The sequence below is a fragment of the Pelecanus crispus genome, chromosome Z, assembly GCF_030463565.1.
Source record: "Pelecanus crispus isolate bPelCri1 chromosome Z, bPelCri1.pri, whole genome shotgun sequence".
NCBI classification, from domain to species: Eukaryota; Metazoa; Chordata; class Aves; order Pelecaniformes; family Pelecanidae; genus Pelecanus; species Pelecanus crispus.
The window spans coordinates 75,573,511-75,593,058 of record NC_134676.1 but is presented as its reverse complement, the minus strand read 5'-3'; the positions used below and the strand labels follow the sequence as shown (position 1 = coordinate 75,593,058).

Here is a 19,548-nt window from a genome sequence, read left to right as displayed (position 1 = left end):
CTGGGTGAAGATGGCGCAGAGTTTAGCAACAATAAATATCTTCGATGTATTGAAAAGGCCAGAAGAAGAACCTGTTACTCACTGTGGGATACAGACAGGTATTGAAGGTGCTGGTGATCCATCTTTAACTACTGTGGAGGACTTCTTGGTTAATTTTTAGGTCTCCTTATTGATCTGTGAAGAGGGATCCTAAGTGGCCTAATGTCTTTGCAGTGCCAGGATTAGATGCTTTATCTGTCAACAAGAAGAGAATACTTGCTTAAGATGTAGATCAACTGATCCTTGCTGAGTGAACAAAACATGTCTTGAAATACAGGTTGACTGACCACTGGGGAACTAATGCATCTTGGCACAAGTTAGGGGAGAAGTTCTGGTTGCTTTATAGGGTTTTCTGAGGAGAAAGAACTGACAGTTTGGGTTAGCTCCAGTGCTGTGGTTTTCAACTGGCCTCTGAGAAAAATCTGTGGATTAATACCACTGCATATTGTGGAAAATAGTAAACCAGAAAAGGGAGTTTGTTGTCAGTAGGCTTCAGATCCACTGTGTAGAAGTCTACTGTTGAGAGTTTTTTAACTGAGAAATTTTCAGAGGGCTTGTAATTCCTTAAATAGTGAATTGTTATAAGTCCAGTGACTTCATGATCTCTTGTTTCAAGTAAAGTTGTGACTTGGGAATGAACTAAAAATAGCCACATGGAATTCCTGTCTCTTGGTCAGCGTTGCGGAAAGACTTGTTAGTCAGAATAATTCTGGCTCAGCCTGCTTTCTCATAAAAGACTGACATGTACATTGCCCTCACTGTCTGCGTATAGATTTCATGCTTCATGAATTGCAGCTGATATTGCAAGGCTGTTTTACCCCCAAAACATAGTTTTTTTTGTAAAAGCACCCCCTGCCCCCGAACCTGCCCCACCTCTGAACTTCGTTGGGGAACATAGCTATTTTCTCCTGAAAAATCCAACTTTTCTGTTATACACCAGGAACACTGCCAGCACATGGACAATGGCAATAATGTCCCTTGTTGTCCAGCGCTGTCTGGAAGTTTCTTGCTGTGAGCTTGGTTGTCCTTGAAGTTCTGAAGCTTATGGAGAGATACCTCAATTTTTCCACAAAGTGTTAATGACAATAAAAAGGCAGTATTAAAAAACGGAAAGTTTCTTTTCTTGACAGTCATAGGAATGAATGTCAGTGGCACAAAGTAGGCTGAAGGCCACAAAAACTCTCTGTATTTCTCCCCTGTATTGAAGCATACTAACCCTACAAGCGCAACCCATGTGACGAAGTTGAAGGTGCCAGTGCCCAGCAGAGAGCAAAGGCGCAGCTGTTTGACTAGGTGACACACATGACTAGGTGTGCTTTTAGGCAGAGCACTGGTAGTGTGTACCATGGCGGTCCAGCCTGTCCTCCGGCCACTTGCGCAAAGCCTGTGAGCAGCAAACACTGGCTGCCATCACCCTTCCTCGAACATCATCATGCTGCAGCTGAGCTTTAAGGCTTTCTGGGAAAGGGCGAGCTCTTGGTGGTCCCTCTGGCTGGCAGAAGGTGTGCAATGGGTTGCTTGGGGCTCAGTCCTCCCCAGCACTGCAGCAGTCTTCCACTGCGTGCATCTGCGAAGGTGAAAAGGGCACCTGTCAGCTGTGCTGAGGGTGTGGTGCCCACTCCTCAATGGCCCTGAGCTGGGGCTGTGTCAATAGTCATCTCTGGTCTTTTTGTGCTCCCTTTCTGCAGTCCATGTGGCCATGTCTGTGCTGCTACCTGAGTTACACTTAGCAAGCAAGGCTTGACAGTGGGATTTGAGAGGCCATTTAGGATCTGTCCTGGTTTTGGCTGGGATAGAGTTAATTTTCTTCCTAGTAGCAGGCATAGTGCTGTGTTTTGGATTTAGTAGGAGAAGAATGTTGATAACACGCTGATGTTTTTTGTTGTTGCTGAGTACTGCTTATGCTAGTCAAGGACTTTTCAGCTTCCCATGCTCTGCCAGGTGCACAAGAAACTGGGAGGGGGCACAGCCACCATAGTTGATCCAAACTGACCAAAGGGCTATTCCATACCATACAACATCATGCTCAGTATAGAAACTGGGGGGGGTTGGCCGGGGAGCAGGGATCACTGCTCAGGAACTGCCTGGGTATTGGTCGGTGTGTGGTGAGCAATTGCATTGTGCATCACTTGCTTCATATATTGTTATTATCATTATTATATTGTTATTATTATCATTACTATTTTACTTTATTTCAATTATTAAAGTGTTCTTATCTCAACCCAGGAGCGTTTCTCACTCTTACTCCTCCGATTCTCTCCCCCATCCCATTGGGGTAGGGGCAGTGAGCGAGCGGCTGTGTGGTGCTTAGTTGCTGGCTGGGGCTAAACCACGACAGGATCCCAGTTCGTTGAAGATATAATATATGAAAGAAAGAGGAAGAGTTTGTTTAATAACCTTAAATGTAAACAGCTGCAGGCTTCATTATTTGTTGTCTAAATAGCTCTTCATTTATACATATCATTATTTCTAGAGTAGTGGTTTAACCGCTTAACACCTTATGCTTGCCTGTGCAAAATGAAATGGACTCTAGATCAGAGGCGTTCCAGTCTAATAAATATTGCAACTTTTGTGTCCTGTTCCTAAGCAAATTCAAGCTGCGGCCGGTGGCAATAACCTGCCTGAGCTCCGGACACTGGGGACCAGCCTTGAGGGGTTCACTGTGGTCTGTTACACCAAGGGCAGCCTCAGGAAGCGCTGGGAACTGCTGCGAAGAGCTGTGGGTTGCTGAAAGCGAGGAGCTATTCCTGGAGCAACTTGCTGCCTGCTGAGCTTCTCTCACGGTCCTTCAGGACAGGTGCCCACAGGAGAGGTCAGGACAACATGGCACCCATTCTCACATAAGCCCCCTCCCCAACTGAATTGAACCCAACCTTAAGCCCCCCAGCACCTCTGATGCAGCCTGTATTGAAGCAAGCAAGACACACCTCACATCCTTTGCTCCTACCTTGCTCCCACAACCCCTGACTGTAGCTGTTCATCTCTCACACCCCACCCAGCTAGACAGCATCAGCCCCAAGCAGGTCCCTCGCAGCTTAGCTTGCTGCTGGCCACTGCCTCCAGTGTGGGGAGACACCTCCTCTCCCAGTCCTCAGCCCATCATCACTAGCTGAACATGGGCTCTGCTTCCTAGTAGGCTGAAAGCCTTTTGGGCCATCCTACAAAGCGGTGCTAAAACTGACCACTGCATTTCCCTTATCAGCAGGCTTCACAGTTCCCAGGACTCCTCATGGTGCCAGCCCTTGCTCTCCCCCAGGCTCCTCTCTCAAAGGAACTAGAAACTGATACAAAGGCAGGCAAAAAACCCAGACTTAATTGCTTCCCTGAGAAAATGTCATGGACTGACTCAAGTGGAGGGGCAACAACCCAAGCCTGCTCTAAAACTCTTTGTGGGTGCAGCTGGACCCTGATGCCTGGCTCCTCCACCTCCCTGGAGTCTGTTCACACCTCTGCCACATCCACCCCACCCCAGATGCTCGAGTTCCTGGGGGCCAGGCCAGGTGCCACCTAGGCAGTAGAAACCCACCCCCCCATGCATTCTCCTCTGCCCATTGCCTAGAGGTACTACCATCACCCCAGTGCTGTCAGAGAGGGAAACACACAAGGCATTCCCAGAGCTGGCATGTGTATAAATAGGTGTATAAACATAGACAGTCACTGCCACCTTGTGGAGATTTGCACGTCACCAACGTGTCTTTGCCAGGTAGAGGGTTTCAGGCAGCTCCCATGCATTCTTCACCCTCTCTACCAACCTGAGCCATCTCAGCTTCCCCTCCCCAGGGGAGGAAAAATTGCACTTCATGTGGATGTTCTTCCCCAATATCTCCACAAGACTTCAAGTTCCTCAAACTCATCTAGTTGGTCTTTACCAAATCTGGAGGCATCTGGCTGGGTACACTTCTCACCTGCGTGAGACCTCCATTCAAAGTAAGGATGGCACAGTATGGTTCAACCTGCACTCAGCTAAACCGAGTACAGTGCCCACTGCCTCCCCAGAGCTCCTTATAGAATCACAGAATCATTTAGGTTGGAAAAGACCTTTAAGATCATCCAGCCCAACCATTAACCTAACATTACCAAGTCCACCACTAAACCAATTAAGGGTAGAGTAGCAAGTTCATGTTTCCTGGCTTGGTAGCTGGATTATTTATAATGAAAGTAAAAACTAAGAATCACTGAGATTGAAAAGGACCTCTAAGATCATCAGGCTCTTCTTCCAGCCATAGTTTTGTGCTTGGTCTTCTAACTGAGGAAGACCTACAGATAAAGGTTTCAGCAGCTGGGGTAGAGTTGGTATACAGTTATTGCTTCAGATGAAGAGCAGAGAATCCATGCCATAGCCAGGCCCCTGCTAAGCCTGGTGCCCTCTCAGCCCTGCACTGCCTGTTGTCAGCATGTCAATGTTATTAGGTTTACATGGAAAGGTTTGAAGACACAGAAGCTGCCCACCACATCAGACAGAGCCAGTGACAGCCAGCTCCAAGAGGGACCCAGCCCTGGCCAACAATGAGCCCTCTGTGATAACATACTTGAGAAAGAGTTTAAAAAAACCCAACCCAAACACATACCAACAAAAAAAAAAAACAACCTGTGCAGCAGCAGCTGGGAGATAGGAGTGAGAACATGTGAGAGAAACAATTCTGCAGACACCAAGGTCAGTGCAGGAGGAGGGCAGGAGGTGCTCCAGGCACGGAGCAGAGATTCCCCTGCAGCCCCTGGTGCAGCCCCTGCTGAGGCAGCTGTGCCCCTGCACCCATGGAGGCCCACAGGGGAGCAGAGATCCACCTGCACCCGGGGAGGGCCCCACGCCGGAGCAGGGGGACGTGCCCCAAGGAGGCTGTGACCCCGTGGGAAGCCCACGCTGGAGCAGGCTCCTGGCAGGGCCTGTGGGCCCGTGGGGAGAGGAGCCCACGCTGGAGCGGGTTTGCTGGCAGGAGTTGTGGCCCCGTGGGGGACCCACGCTGGAGCAGGGGGATGCACCCAAAGGAAGCTGCAGACCATGGACAGCCCACAGAGGAATTTGTTCCTGGCAGGACTTCTGGCCTGTGAAGAGCCCACACTGAAGCAGGTTTGCTGGCAGGACCTGTGGGCCATGTGGAAACCGTGCTGGAACAGTGCATTCCTGAAGGACTGTATCCCATCAACCCCACACTGGAGCAGGGGAAGAGCCTGAGGAGGGAGCAGCAGATGACATGTTATGAACTGACCACAACCCCCATCCCCCTGCATTGCCCATGGGTGGGGAGGTGGAAGAGTCAGGAGTGAAACTGAGCCTGGAAAGAAGGGAGAGGTAGGGGAAGCCATTTACAGATTGGTTGGGTTTTTTTCTTATTATCCTGTTCTGTTTAATTGTGAGAAATTAATTTCCTCAAGTTGAGTCTGTTTTGCCTGTGACTAATTGCTGAGTCATCTCCCGGTCCTTACCAAGCCACAAGCTTTTCTGTCATTTTTCCCCCACCCATCCAGTTGAGGAGGGGAGTGACAAGAGCAGCTTGGTGGGCACCTGGCAGCCAGCCAGGGTCAACTCACCAGTCAGTCTCTCCCACCCCTCACCAAGGGTCAGGGACCACCACTGCAAGAGTTAGTCTGGCAAGGATTTCACCAGCATCCTCCTCAAGCCAATTCCTCGGGTGGCTGAAAGTTGCATGCCATAGAGCACAGCACAGAGGAGCTGCTACACCACAGTATTGGCATTGGTAGAACAACAGAAGTTGGTTTTTGTCCTTGCTGGATCCAGCTGGTTTTGATGAATGAACAGTAAGAATTTAAACATTAGAATAATTACAAATACTCTTATTGGCATCATTTGGGGTGAAAAAATCCAAGCCTAACTTCATTCAGGTCAAGGGAAGAATGAAAAGCAGATGGTTACCTGAAGTCAGGCTGACTGCTGCAAGAGAAGATGGGAAGACATGTGCAGGTGGTTAAGAGAATCCTTCCCCAAGTGCATGATGGTAGTTTCAGAACACATGAACAGAGTTAAGGAGCATCAGTATTTCGCTGCCATCTAATCACACAGTTCCCTTGTCCACTCACTGTCACCCCTTGGCCCTCCCTTTCATGATACTTAGTCCTCTCTCATTGAGCAGTTATTCCAGCCACATGTTCCAATTGCTGTGCTTAAGGAGTACTTCTCTTCTTGTTGGCCAGCCCACTGTAAGAAAGCAAGCTATGTAACAGGCCTGCAGACAAAAATGTCTTGCTCTACTGGTCTGACAGCAAGGCACAGATCCCAGCCATTTCATAGCCAAATGAAACAGATGGCACTCATTACCCAGGGGGAGAACTTCTTCCTGAAGCCCTTGCTCCCAGAAGAAACCTTTATATGGTGTTTCTTCCCTGCCATGTACATCAAGTTTCTTCCAAATATCCAAGTCAGTTGGCCACCTACCACTTCCCTCTTAAAGGCATCTTTTCAGATCACCAGATCAAGGCAGTCAGTTCTGTTCATGCAAACAGCAGATCAGAGTTTGATGAAAGAGTGACCTGCAACATTACCACCTGCCATACAGTAATACCAGTCTCACTCCTTCACAGGAGGCACAAGCAACCAAGAAGTGCAGCCAGTGAACTCTCCAGGGTATCACTTAATAGCCATGTGGCAGGGCCTACAGCCCAAGTTTTTAGCAAGGCTACTTTTACCCGTTCCATTTAGGGCAAAATGTTTACTTGCTATATCTAGTCTTTGCTAAAGGCTGAAGCCCTGTGTTCTTGCCTGTTGGAAGACTCGGTCCAGCTCCCATCCTGAACTGGGGTACCCACCTCCCAGGTGGGGCACCATTGCTACAGGACCTGAGACTCCTTGCATCTCAGTTAGGTATAACCATTAGGCTGTGCTTTCCATCACCTCTAACAAGGACCAACTTAAAATACTCAGTCTGGCATAACTATGCATTTGAAGAGAATATGGTTGCCAGTTCCTTTAAAGGGAAAGTTTACCTAGCATGCAGATCCTCACTGCATATTCCTCAAAGAGCCAAGCCTTAAAGAGCACCTCATTTCAAATAAGGCTATGCAAGTTATTTTCATCACACTATGCCAACATGCCAGTTCTCAAAACAGGAAGATACTGCAGCACAGGAAACTGAAGACTCATTGCACTTGCAAGGACTGCTTTGCACCCTGGGTTTCGGCATAAGTGTTCTTCCAGCCTTTCTGATCTTTCCCAGTCCCATCTTGAATTTGCAGTTGTTTCTTTGTCATCTGGATCTTTCAAGGCTATTGTGGAGTGCCATCTTACTAAGGGAGTAAACAAAGCTTTACATCAAACTCAGCACACAAGCAGCATTTCCCATCAAGTGCACCCTTCCCCTGCTGCAACAGGCAACAACCCAGTCTGGCCTCACCTCAGCAGAAATACTGTATGTTGCAGCACATCTTAGTAGCTTCCTTACTTCTTAAAGGTGAGGCTGGACTTTAGGGGCTCCTACTGAACTTCACCTGGAATTTTCACCAGGTGTTTTTAAAACCTTTCTTGCTCCCACCTACTGCCCAGAAGGAATAAGCAGGCCATCCAGGAACTGCTTTTAAAAGCAATGCTTTTTCACAGATGTTGTGATGTTAGTGGTGCACTCATGCTCCATCTTCGTTTTAGTCTCCTCCTGCAAGTCTGTCCATGACACCTCTTGGGGTAGTGGTTTCCCACTTACCTGTGTGAGCAGTCTTTTAAATGCACAGCTGCACTCCTCTTAGTCAAATAGCCAGAGCTGCACAGAAAACATTTTGCATGTCCTTCTCATCACATAATCACAATGCAGAGCTTACATCTAAGAAGATCCTTGATGGCTCATCCTCAGCTAAAGGGCATGGTCACTTCCTGGACTAGAAAAATCTTGTTTCAAATAGGGAACATATGCAGCAAGCTGTTGAAGGCCCCCAGTCCTCAAGAGCCAGGAAATGCATGCTTCTGACATGAGTGTAAGGCCAAGTCACACATGAGCTCCCTACCACGAAGCCAAGCAGCTCACTCCACCCTGTCTGTGTATCTAGCAGGAAGTCTTGCTTTGTCATCAGTGATACTCCATGAGCAGCCCAGCTCACCCAGCCCTGACCACAGCATTAGGCATAGCTGCTAGCTACAGCCCTACTCCCTTATTTACTGAATTCTTATCCGGGACAACACCCAAGCCAGCAAGAAAGCCACTGACGCAGAACACCACAGCAACTCTCCTTGGTAACTCTGGGAAGAGTAGTTGAATGGTATACAGAAGCTGGCAGGCCAGCACTCATCTAAACAATCCAATGCAGGTCTGGAGGACTGCAGAGTCCAGTTCACTGTCCAGCTTGAAGTGTCCAGTATGTTCTAAGAATGCAACAGTACAGACAAATGAAGATGACAATACATAAGTCTAAATTACCTTGGGCCTAAGACACTACAAGTTTTACCTCTTCAGTCATTTGCTCCAGACTATTGCCTAGAACAAAGCAGCCCAACTCAGAGACTAAACATACCTCACTAACAGAACCAGAAGGTGTGCCAATGGCAAGGCAAAAGTGAAAGGCAAAAACACAGCAGCTTCAAGTCCTACCTTACACTTCTGTGGTAGGACTGGTATTATGTTCTTATGTTTAATACAGAGTCAAGTCTTAGCTTTGAAGTCTAAAATGAAGCTTGACATATTTTAAAAGAATCTTTAGTTAAAAAGAGGTAAAAAAAGAAAGAATCTATCCCACCCAGTGAGGACCCTCTTTTCTACAACTCCTAAGCTCTACTTTCTGTATCTGCAAGGCTGACTGCCACCCTTCAGATTATAGCATGATGACTACCACCTGAGTAAGGTGGCAGCAGACTAAAGCAACTCTCATTGCTGTCCCATGCAATGTAATTTTCCAGCCCCAGCAATAACCCAGTAATAGATCAGTCTGCATTTGGCAAGAGTCCTTGTATCCAGACAGTAGTCCTTGAACACAGCAAAAACTGACACCTTGATGACATTACAAACTTCCTCACATTTTCAAACACAGGGCAATATCCAAAAGTGAAGAATTTACACTTTATTGGACTCATTTACATAGATCAAGAAGATTGTTTCTGCCATTTAACCTAGCTGGCTTTTTTAATTTTAAGTAGAAAAGTTACAGGCTGTAATTCAGCCTAAGCAGTCATGCTTCAATGTCTCCATGGCTGGAGATTAGACTAGACTTTTAATGGTCTCTTCCAGCTTCTCCTTATTGGCCCCAGAGAACTCCTGCACCTGTAAAGAGAGATTGATTTTTAGAACTGTTGCATTCAATGCTTCATAACATTAGTTGCACAGCATCCAGACACATATGCACCTATTCAATTCTGCTACAACTGAATTTTCACCCCAAAACAAGGAGTATTTTGCAGATGTTTGTCTATTCATCTCCTACTCCACTCATGCAAAAATTGGGACAAGAGTCAATCAAGAATCACTTCCAGACTACCACTGCTGGAGCCTTCTACACATAAAACAAGGGAAAAGACCCATCCTGAACCAATCCTGTGTAAGACTCAAATACAGGCTTGAGGAGACTCTGGAGGTCACTGCACAGCAGAAGTAGCTCAAAGTTACTCTGGATTGCTCAGGACCCTTACCAATCAAATTCTGGAAGGATTACTCCAAATGACCTGTCCCTGAGCCTTCTTTCTCCTGTGAGAATTGTCCTTGTTGCAACTCACACAGCAGAAAGGCAAGGGCAACATTCATGTCTCAAAAACCATGGCTCTGTCTTCCAGTACCTACAGGGGTGCAAGGTACAGAGCAGGCTACACTACAGTCCATGAAACTGCTTGCCTGATGTGTCCAGAGAACTGCCAAGGTCACCCAAAATAAAAAGCTGCACAACAGCGTTAAGCACATCACCTTCACACACTGTCACATCTTAATCACAATTCTTCCAATTACATTATGAAGCTGTGGAAGTTTTTACCCTGAGAAAACTATCAAAGGTTCATAATTAGTCATGATTTGGCCCCATACTGATTTGAACTGAAGATCACCCAACATCTGACACTTGCTTTTCAGGCACAATTCCATTGTCTTCAGCCATGAAACTTCCATCCAGGCATTGTTTTTCTTTAGAAAAGCCTATCTTCAGCTTGCTTGGCAAACTAAAAGCCCGAGAGAACACATTTAGCTCAGCAATTCTTTAGTTCAGGCAGATAGCCATTCACAACTATCCTGCACAGGCAGCCCACCATGCTGTAAGAGCATTTTCTGCATCCCATCTCATCCACCTCTTGGCAGAGCAGGCACAGGAGGTCTGTTCAGTCCTCTCACAGGGACAGGACCTACACTTCACAAGGTTACACAGCCTCTATGTAAAAGCATCCAAGCAGTTGTTTCAGCTGTATGTATATTTAACCACATGTTAGAGACTCCTGTTTGGGTGGGATTCCATAGGGACATACAGTCATGTCTCTGCTTGAGCATGAGCTACATCCAGAGAACAAATATTAACCAAAATCAGTAAAAGGCAGGGTGCTAGGCAGACAGACTAGCAGTCTTAACCCAGGCATCTAACCCCACTAATGTCTCACAAAGCTCTGCCTGCAAGACTGACCTGTAACACTAACTCAGTTCACTAACTGAACAACAGGGTTTGCTCCCTCAGTTAACTGCTGGTCCATGTTACATTTGCTGCGGCACTAAGATGAACTTTCTTGCTCTTGGGAGTGTCTTAATCCCAGTGGTGCCCCAGACACATTATCAAGAGAAAGCAGGCTGTGTTGTCTAACATTCCCAATCTTCCTTCAAGTGTTTAGCTTGCCAGTTCCAAAAGAGTAGAGCCTACCTTCTTTCCATTCTTGTAGAACTGGAATGTTGGCATGCACTTCACATCGCAGTGTGCGGCAACATCCTGGAAGAGACAGAAAACAATCTTTAGCTGTGCATGTGTGAAGGATGTTAATTTCAAACCACTAGCTGCCTTTTGTTTAGGTGATAGGGCAAAGCCATTACTATTCAAAATGAAGCAAAAGCACTTCTGTGCAGTGTTAACATCTCCCTGAAGTAAGCCTGAAAGATCCTCCCTTCAGCATTTAATTCATGCAATAGCAAAACCGTATTTACTATACCTGTACTCTGTGTTTGGGAAAAAAAAAGACCTCTGCATCAAGACAGAGATGACTGTTTGCAAGGCTCAAGAGCCCTACAGCAACTCTTGTGTTTCAACACAACATTGTTCGAGTACCTATTCGACATTGCTAGAACTGCTATACAGCAGACATTTTATTGCACTTATTCAAGACATGAAAGAGGAAACAGTGCCAAGAGCAGTGGAGGACCAGACAGGTTGCCAGGCAGTTGCGAGCCATTAGTTTTAGGGAAGACTGCATCAAAGCAGCTTAAGGCCTTAGACTAATACTCCCTCCCAAAGCAGAGGGTCAGTGTTTCCAAGTTATCTAACACATGCCATAGGCCTTCAAGTGTGCCAATAACCATGACAGTTTGTTCTGTTCAGGTGTCCTAAAACTTCATTCCTTTCAGTGTAGGTGCTAAGCCCCTATCTCTGCTTCTCAAGGTTGAAGTAATCTCTCATTTTGTTTCAGTATCTGAAAGGACATTTTAAAAAGTTCTTCACTGTCACTTGTGTGGAACTCATTAGCTGTCCTCTCTCAGGTTACCCTGGACCATACCTGGGCATCATCCACATCAATTTCGATGAACACCACATTGCCATACTTCTCACACAAGCTCTAGAATGGAAGAAGAACCATGTAGTTACAGTGCTCCAGGAAAGCTTTCTTTTAAAAGACATATTCATAAAAATTGTAAGGCTGGTGCTGCTTACCCTCAGTGAAACTTGCCTTGTTACCTTAAAGCAGCTATTTTACTGACCAGAGTAAAAATTTTCTACTCCAATACCCAGAAGAGTCTGTTGAAACTTGTTCCAACATACTCCTCACAGAGAAGACTAATGTCACAAGACATAGGTGAAAGGCCTTGTCTTACAGCCTTCAGCTGATCACCAACAGATGCTACAGCTTATCTCATACTTTACCAGGAGGTAACATTGCCACCTAAACACAGCTGGAGTGATTACAATAACTGCATACAGAAGGACAAGCATTGTTTCCACTTGATATCCCACCTCTTGAGGCAATGCAACTGTTAGGTCCCTATAGACCCAAAACACATATAAGTATTAGGACAGCAGAAGTTAAATCACATTTGAGCTCCCAGCTATATCAAAGGTCAGTATATTTAACTTGATAGCCTCAAAGTAAATACTTCTGTGACTTCTCCCAGAAAATGCTGGCAATTGCATGTGACAAAAGGAAGTCTCCTCCATGTTATCATCAAGCAGCACAAAAACATTTATATGTATTTTAACATAGTCACCAGTAAAACCAGAAAGGCTACTTACATGGAAAAAGGGCTTGATCATTTTGCACGGTCCACACCATGTGGCAGAGAAATCCACTACTATAAGCTTCTCACCAGCAGATTTCAGTTCTGCCTCAAATTCAGACTATTAAAAAAAGAATTGAACACATTAATGATTTTCCCCCTCCTTTCTGAAACAATTTAGACTAATCCAAAAGCTAGCTTGCTCTCAGCCTTAACACACTAACCATTTTGGTAGCTCTTTGAACACTTCACTTAACTGGGGTATTTGGACCATCATACAAGTGCTTCAGTATGAATTGTTTTCATCAGTGCTAGCATCAGCCAGTGTCTTGTGACTCTTCAATTAGAAGAGACCACAATGCTCAGTCACCCCAACTCACCGAATTGTTGAAACAAGCTAGAAATTCATCTACCCTAAGATCCTCAACTCTGCCAGCTCTGTTCAGCATTACCCCCAAATGTGATCCTTATCCTTTAATAATCCATTTTATTAATTTCTGTCTTAGCAGGAAGACTTCCATTTTATTCTGGGACAGACTTTCCTCTGCAGAAATTGAAAAGGACAAACCTTTGTGCACTTCTCCAGTTTGATGCCTCTTCCAATCAATGGCTAGCATCAGAATGATGTTGTGTAGTTTACTAGGATAGTTATTTTACTTACTTTGCCAAGTGAATCAACATGTCACATTACTAGCCAAAGCAATCTACACATACAGACTACACAAGAAACACCCAATACTTCTTTAGAGCTTTGAGTCTGTTTGTTGCACTTAGTCACACCAATCTTTCTTTGACTATGTTCTTTGGAATTTAGAGCTCCTTACATGCCATTGACCATGTTTTCTGGTCAAAAAGTGAATGTTTTAGCCGAACTGAAAGACATTAAGAGCAATAAATACTTGCATGCTAGCAAAAGGCAAACAAAAGTATCTCTGGTAGAAGCAGAAGATGCTAATCAGCTACTTCTTGACAGTTTCTTTTCCAAAGTACAAGCCACTTCCAACATTCCTCAACTTCACTCTCATGGCAATGCACACTTCAGGAAAACTGTTAATACAAACTTCATTTCAGATTATGCATATAAAAGATAGCTGCATTATTCTCCCCAACTTAACAGACCACAGCATTAGAGTTCTGTCAGCAACAGCTAACTGAAAGCAATACAGGTACTGCCACATCTACACAGTGGTTGGTTTTGCAGTGCAGGAGTTAACTAATGCTAGCTTCTACAATCAGCCAAAGTTGAGACTTGATTCTAGTAGGCTATTCACCCCCATTAAAGAATGCCATACGGGTCAGGAGCCAGGAGTGCAGAGTCAAACTGGTCATAAGTACATTTAACATGCAAGCAGAGGGTCCTACACCAGCATTTTTATGTACAAATCTATGTGAAAGTCTTCATAAGTTCCTGTAACTTGAAGTACACCTGGCATTACATCTTCCTGTTGATAAGACACTTTCCCCTCCCAATGTAGCCATCTTCAGAAGTGCAGCCTCCACATGTTGACTTCTTTCATCTTTGCATCTTGGATATTCAGAGTCTACTCTGCTGTAAGATCAGTAGCTAACACTCCATACGACCTACTCTCAGGCTGAAAGAGAGAAGAACAGTAAGTTTTCCTGTCTCTCCACATTCCCCCACTCCTGTAATGACATCATATGCATTCCTGCACCCCAATCCCAGAAGTACCCCATTCCCACCAAAGTGCAGTGTCCCTGTACACAGCAATCCATGCTAGCTGCTCCCTGCACCTACTTATACCACAAGTTTCTCAGTCAAGCCTCACTCCTCCCCACCTTCGAATCCTACAGCTTGGTTTTTGGTATAGCTTCTCATACCTCTGCATTGTACCACCACCAGCTCTTTAACAATTCCACTTCCTGCACCTGCCAGTTAGACCATCCTCTTCTTACCCTTAACTCTTCTGTCCAGCTGCATAATTATTGTATTCTGCAAAAGGAAGTCTGGCCCTGGGATGTGTCCATCATATGGCCACACACCTCAGGGTTGCTATTGCACAGAACAAGGGGAAAGTGGGAGGGCATGATACCTACAATTGGTCACACACCACACACCACTGGAGACCTGGTCCTGACCACAATCAGGTGTTACCCTGCAAGTCACCTCTAGCATCAGCTAAAATTGCTGTGGGAGAGTAGAAAGAGATGCAGGTCCAGAGGTGCTTACTCTTGCAAGTTAAAAAAATATTGAACTAGGGAGAAGTCCTGAAAGTTTTCCCAGAGAACTTAATTTCCCTGGAGGAAGGAAGACAGTAGTGGGGGCAAAACAAGCTACTCAACCCGTCTGATTGAATTCCACAGTCATCTTTCATGTTAACTACGACATGACAAGCTTTCATATAAAAACCAAATCATCTTTGTTAACAAAAGGGGAACCTCCCACCACAAGACCATTTGGTGACACTACAGGATCTTATAACTTTGTTAACTAGTATTTTCTTCAGGTAGAACCCTACTGGGGGAAGCTTCTGACCAGCTGGTTGTTGGGGGTTTTGGGTTTTTTTGAACCTTTAACTACAACCTCCCTGAGCACACCCAAGACCTCATTTTGCTTGTATTGTCCTCCAGCAGAAAAGCACATGCTGCATTCAACAAATACATTGGTAGCAGGCCTGTTTCCAATGGCCAAGTCAGAGAAAAGGGCTCTAGTAGTGAAAGCCTCTAGTGCAGTAGGGATTCCTAGCACCAGGTAATACCTCAAAATGGAGTCTACTGCCCTCAGCAACAGATAAGATAGCTTTAATCAAATCTGCCAGATGGTGTAGACCTCAGCTGTAAACATGATTTCCAACATATATCAAGTCACCCTTGAACTTTGATTAACCAGTCATCAGCTGACATAATTTAGTGGTTTTGTTTTTTTTTTAAAATACAGAAGCTAGCATAAACAGGCTGAAGGCTCAACTGCTGAAACTCCCTAGCAGACACCACTTCTAAAACTATCATCTGCACCTGAAGCTGCAAGTTTTCAGTATTTGCTTTGACTCAAATAGAGGCAGCTAGTGTGAAGAGAAAAACTTTGGCAACACCAGCTTTCTAACAGTTTATATACCCCATTTGCTTCTGCTATAAAAGGCATTATGTCCCACAGTCAAACCCTGTTACAAGTTACATGAGTTGCCCATCTCAAGAGCACATACTTAAACCAACAGAAGTACTGCTCCTTCTGTCCACTAGCGCAGACTTGAGACAGACTAGTCAAGCATGCTGAAAGCAGACATTCGTCAGAAGCTAGTCCATTTCTGAAGAGGTGTGTTAGGAAAAGGGCCACATCTAGCTGGCTATCACCTTCACATTCCTTTACAGGTGTCACTCACAGAAGCTTTCTCAGACAGTGGAAGAAGTGGTTTTCCTCTTTGTACCAGACAGGAATACAAATCTGCTTTACTGAAAAACAGAGTTAATCCAGAAATCCCAGTTGCACTGTACTTGAATATGCTGGGTGTTGCCATAGTTAATCCTGTTGTCAGCATGACTGTTGAGTCTGTGCTCTCCATGGATGAGCAACAAACCCATGCTTTAACTACAGCAGACTATTAATCACTCATAGCTGGGAGGATAGTGGAAGCCACTTAAAGTTAGAGCAGGCTCTTACTCCAAAGCCAGGTTTATTGACTCTCCATTTTTAAGCTGTTCCAGCCTACATCAAAAACCTCAAACCCTGGCTCACAAAGTTCACCCCTCCTGTCCCTCCATAAACACAGAAGGGGGAAGGGGAAGAGATGCAAACTGGAATAAGAATTTCAGGTTCAACTTGCACACCATTCCATCTCCAGGACCTGAATGATATGGCATTTCATTCATCTTTAAGGAGCTTTCTGCATTCACAGGTATTTAAGCTGTGGCCACAAGAATTAGTAACTCGTGTGTCAGATGCTGTTAACACCTTAGCAGTCCAACAGGGGAAGCCTGCCATGCTTTTCCTTTATACAATGAACTGGCTACAGAAGAGCAGAGCCAGAAGACAAACTTGGATGCCATACAGCATCAGTCACATGCCCCTCACAAACAGATCAAACTGACACTTCAACCAAATTTCAAGTTCAAAACACAAGACTAACCCAATAAGATTTTTCCCTGAACTGAAGACCTCGCTAAGTTTGCAAAGAGAATATTTTTGGAGATTTGAGTTCGTAAGTTACAACTAACACTCTACTGTTGTCTACCAACCACACTGGCTGCTGTGCACAAGACCACACGCTATTTCATCACCAGAAGACTGTTCTCCATGTGCTGGTCTAGGCTTTATTACTATTCTGTATCACAAAGCCACAGACATGTTTGTATTCACAAAACCATCCAAACAATGAGGTGCTGCATCAGTGTATTGAACAAATGAGACAGCACCATAACAAGGGAAATACTTCTTATGCCAGCAACTCCTGTTATTTAAGTACAGGAATGGGCTCTAGTGATTCCTTTCAAGTCAAGAAAACCGGATTCATTTTTCATTAACTCCTATCCAGAAACACACCAGAACTTAGGTCAATCTCTGCTAAGAGAGCCACCTGGTCCCCTACACACTGGCAGTACAGAAGGCAAAGCCAGGACTTCTCAATGAGGGTACCACAGTATCCTGTTATCAGTTTGAGAAATGAAACATGACTCTTCCTTAGGACTGTAAGGGCAGATGAGCAACAATCTGTCATAATATGAAACTCTATCACCCCCCTTCTCATTCTGACTACCTGAAGCCTTAGGTCGTACAGTTATTTGTTACCTCCCTTTGGTCTGAGGGAGTCCTCCCTTCAGTTTCGCCCTTTCCCCGCTGTAGCGGGCTCCTCCTGCCCAGGCAGCCCCGGGAGCCAGGCTGTGTCCCCGGCGCACACGGGCTCTCACCCGCCAGCCTCCACAGGCCAAGGCCTCATCGGTGCCCACGGCGGCCCGAGGAGGGGCACCGGTTCGCCTCAGCTTCTCCCGGCGGCCGGGAGCGCCGCAGGCGGCCCAGCAGGCCCCGCTCCCTCCCCTCCCCTCCCGCCGCGGGGGGCGACGCTCACCTCGCCGCCCTCCCCTCCACTCTCACGGCGAAAACGACGGGGCCGCACCGCCCGGGGACGGCGGCCGCCACGCCCAAGGCGGAGGAAGAAACACGCTGCGCCGCGCGGGCTCCCGGGCGGAGGGGGCCGCCCGGGCGGGTGGGGTGTGGTGAGGCCGGCCCCGCGCGGCGGCAACGGCCGCCACGCGCCTAACGGACTCACCAGGCTGCCCACGCTCTTCACCATGGCGACGGCTCGGGGTCGCGGCGGAGGCTCGGGGGGGGGGGGGTGCGGCGGCAGAGGGGCAAGAGGGCGGCCAAGGGCCTCGTCGCCGCACTCGGCTGCGCTCGGCTAGGTTTCGGCTCGCTCAGCTCCACCGGCTCCAGCTGCCTCAGCGCTCTCCCGCCGCCCCCCGCCGCCCTCTTTATAGGCCCGGCACCGCGCCGCATTGCGCACGCGCGGGAGACGCCCCCTCCCCCTCCCCATCCCTCCCCCCCCCCCCTCCGGCCCTGTGGCGCGGGCCGCGCATCGCCCTGGGGACGGGTGACGCCACGAGGCGCGCGCGGGAGGGGGGAGGTGTCGCGGGGGGAGCCGGAGCTGGCGGGGGGACCGGGGGGGGGCGGGGGGAGCCGGGGTCAGGGCGGCGGCGGCGGCGGCGGCAGAAGCCTGGGCCCCGGCCGGCCGGCGGAGCGGCGGCGCGGCGGCGTACGTGGGGAGGGCGGGCCTCGCATCCCTGCCGGCCGCCGGCGAGGAGCAGCGACAGCCACAGCGCAGAGCCCGTCGACTGTGGGAAAAGTGCTGCGTAACGATGAGCAGGAAGTGTCTCGCAGGCTGCGTGCCTGGCTCGCAGCGCTTCCCTCCTCCGCCCCCTGCCCCTCCGGGCCGCGCTGGGCGCGTCACGGGCAGGAGGGCTGGCGCTACGCGAGTGCCGACCGAGCGTGGCCCTTGCAGAGCTCAAAGGCAGGGAAGGGCCAGGCCGGAGAAATAAACCGCGGGAGTGATTTTTCTTTCACAGCCCCCACCCCCCCCCCCCCGCCTTCTTTTTCTCCTTCCACCACCAAAAGCACAGGATAGGGTAGCAGAGGAGCTCTCTTTCGCTGTGGGTTGTAGGCTTCCTGCAGTACAGAAGTGTTTGCTGGCACGAGCGGTGCTTGCCCAGTGGTAAACGCTAAAATTAATATAGAATCATAGAATCATAGAATCGTTTAGGTTGGAAAAGACCTTTAAGATCATCCAGTCCAACCATTAACCTACATTATTACCAAGTCTACTCTAAACCAATCAAGGGTAGACTGGACTAAACCATGTCCCCAAGTGCCACGTCTACCTGTTTTTTGAACACTTCCAGGGATGGTGACTCCACCATCTCTCTGGGCAGCCTGTTCCAATGCTTCACCACCCTTTCCATAAAGAAATTTTTCCTAATTTCCAACCTAAACCTCCCCTGGTGCAGCTTGAGGCCATTACCTCTCATCCTATCGCTAACTACTTGGGAGAAGAGACCAACACCCACCTCACTACAACCTCCTTTCAGGTAGTTGTAGAGAGCGATAAGGTCTCCCCTCAGCCTCCTCTTCTCCAGGCTAAACAACCCCAGTTCCCTCAGCCGCTCCCCATCAGACCTGTGCTCCAGACCCTTCACCAGCCTTGTTGCCCTTCTCTGAAGGGCTGGAGACGCTGTGAGCTAGAGACGCTGTGAGCGTCGTTCGTAGTTCCCCTTGTGCAGGGAGTCAGCCAGGACCAGAAACTCCTTACAGAGACAATTCCTTTCAGCTTTCCCAGCCAAGGGGACTCTGTCATGGAAGGTTAAATTTCTATTTATCTCATTTATTTCTCTTGTGTTTCAGAGAGGTCCTTTGTTGTACTGCACGCTGCTGCCTGACTGCCCATCCCAGAGAGCAAGACGGCAAAACTTCTGTCGTGGCCCTCCTTTCCTTCTGTTGGGCTGGTAGGATTTCATGTTGCAGTACGGCGTTACTGACTCCAGCTCTCACTACACGGGACACAGGAAGTAATGTTAGGTTTTGGGATTCTTGGTGCTGAGTGTGTCATGAATGGGGTATTTCTGCAGACTTTAGTAGCCAGGTTACCAGCCTGTGGAAGGTTTGCTCTGGGATGCAGCCAAGCAGAGGACAGGAAGACTTGGTGGAGGTCCTGGATAAAAAGATACTTCTTCATTTAAAAAAACCAAACCC

At 47.4% G+C, this 19,548-nt stretch overlaps 1 protein-coding gene across 10 annotated transcripts; it reads right to left on the bottom strand.

The window, feature by feature from the left end:
• Nucleotides 1-9,018: 9,018 nt before the first annotated feature.
• LOC104036476 (thioredoxin) lies at nt 9,019-17,635 on the bottom strand. 10 transcript variants are annotated; one of them, XM_075726958.1, is made up of 7 exons: nt 15,518-16,190; nt 13,628-13,948; nt 13,256-13,403; nt 12,373-12,477; nt 11,642-11,701; nt 10,798-10,863; nt 9,019-9,233 (listed from the first exon to the last, which is right to left on the bottom strand). In XM_075726958.1, exons 3-7 carry the CDS (start codon nt 13,259-13,261, stop codon nt 9,171-9,173), a joined length of 300 nt encoding a protein of 99 aa, XP_075583073.1. In that variant the 5' UTR covers nt 13,262-13,403; nt 13,628-13,948; nt 15,518-16,190; the 3' UTR covers nt 9,019-9,170. The 10 variants fall into 10 exon arrangements, with proteins under 10 accessions (XP_075583073.1, XP_075583075.1, XP_075583076.1 ...); XM_075726960.1 differs by having other exon boundaries at nt 13,692-13,948; XM_075726961.1 differs by having other exon boundaries at nt 13,781-13,948.
• Between the last annotated feature and the right edge of the window lie 1,913 nt (nt 17,636-19,548).

What these genes read in the sequence shown, in the direction of transcription:
- LOC104036476 (XM_075726955.1), bottom strand. Translation starts at nt 16,181, where the DNA reads ATGAATGAAATGCCATATCATTCAGGTCCTGGAGATGGAATG. An exon ending in CAGGTCCTGGAGATGGAATG is followed by an intron (nt 12,478 to 16,139) that starts GTGTGCAAGTTG and finishes TTTTTTTAATAG; the next exon opens with TCTGAATTTGAGGCAGAACT. An exon ending in TGATCAAGCCCTTTTTCCAT is followed by an intron (nt 11,702 to 12,372) that starts GTAAGTAGCCTT and finishes CTTCCATTCTAG; the next exon opens with AGCTTGTGTGAGAAGTATGG.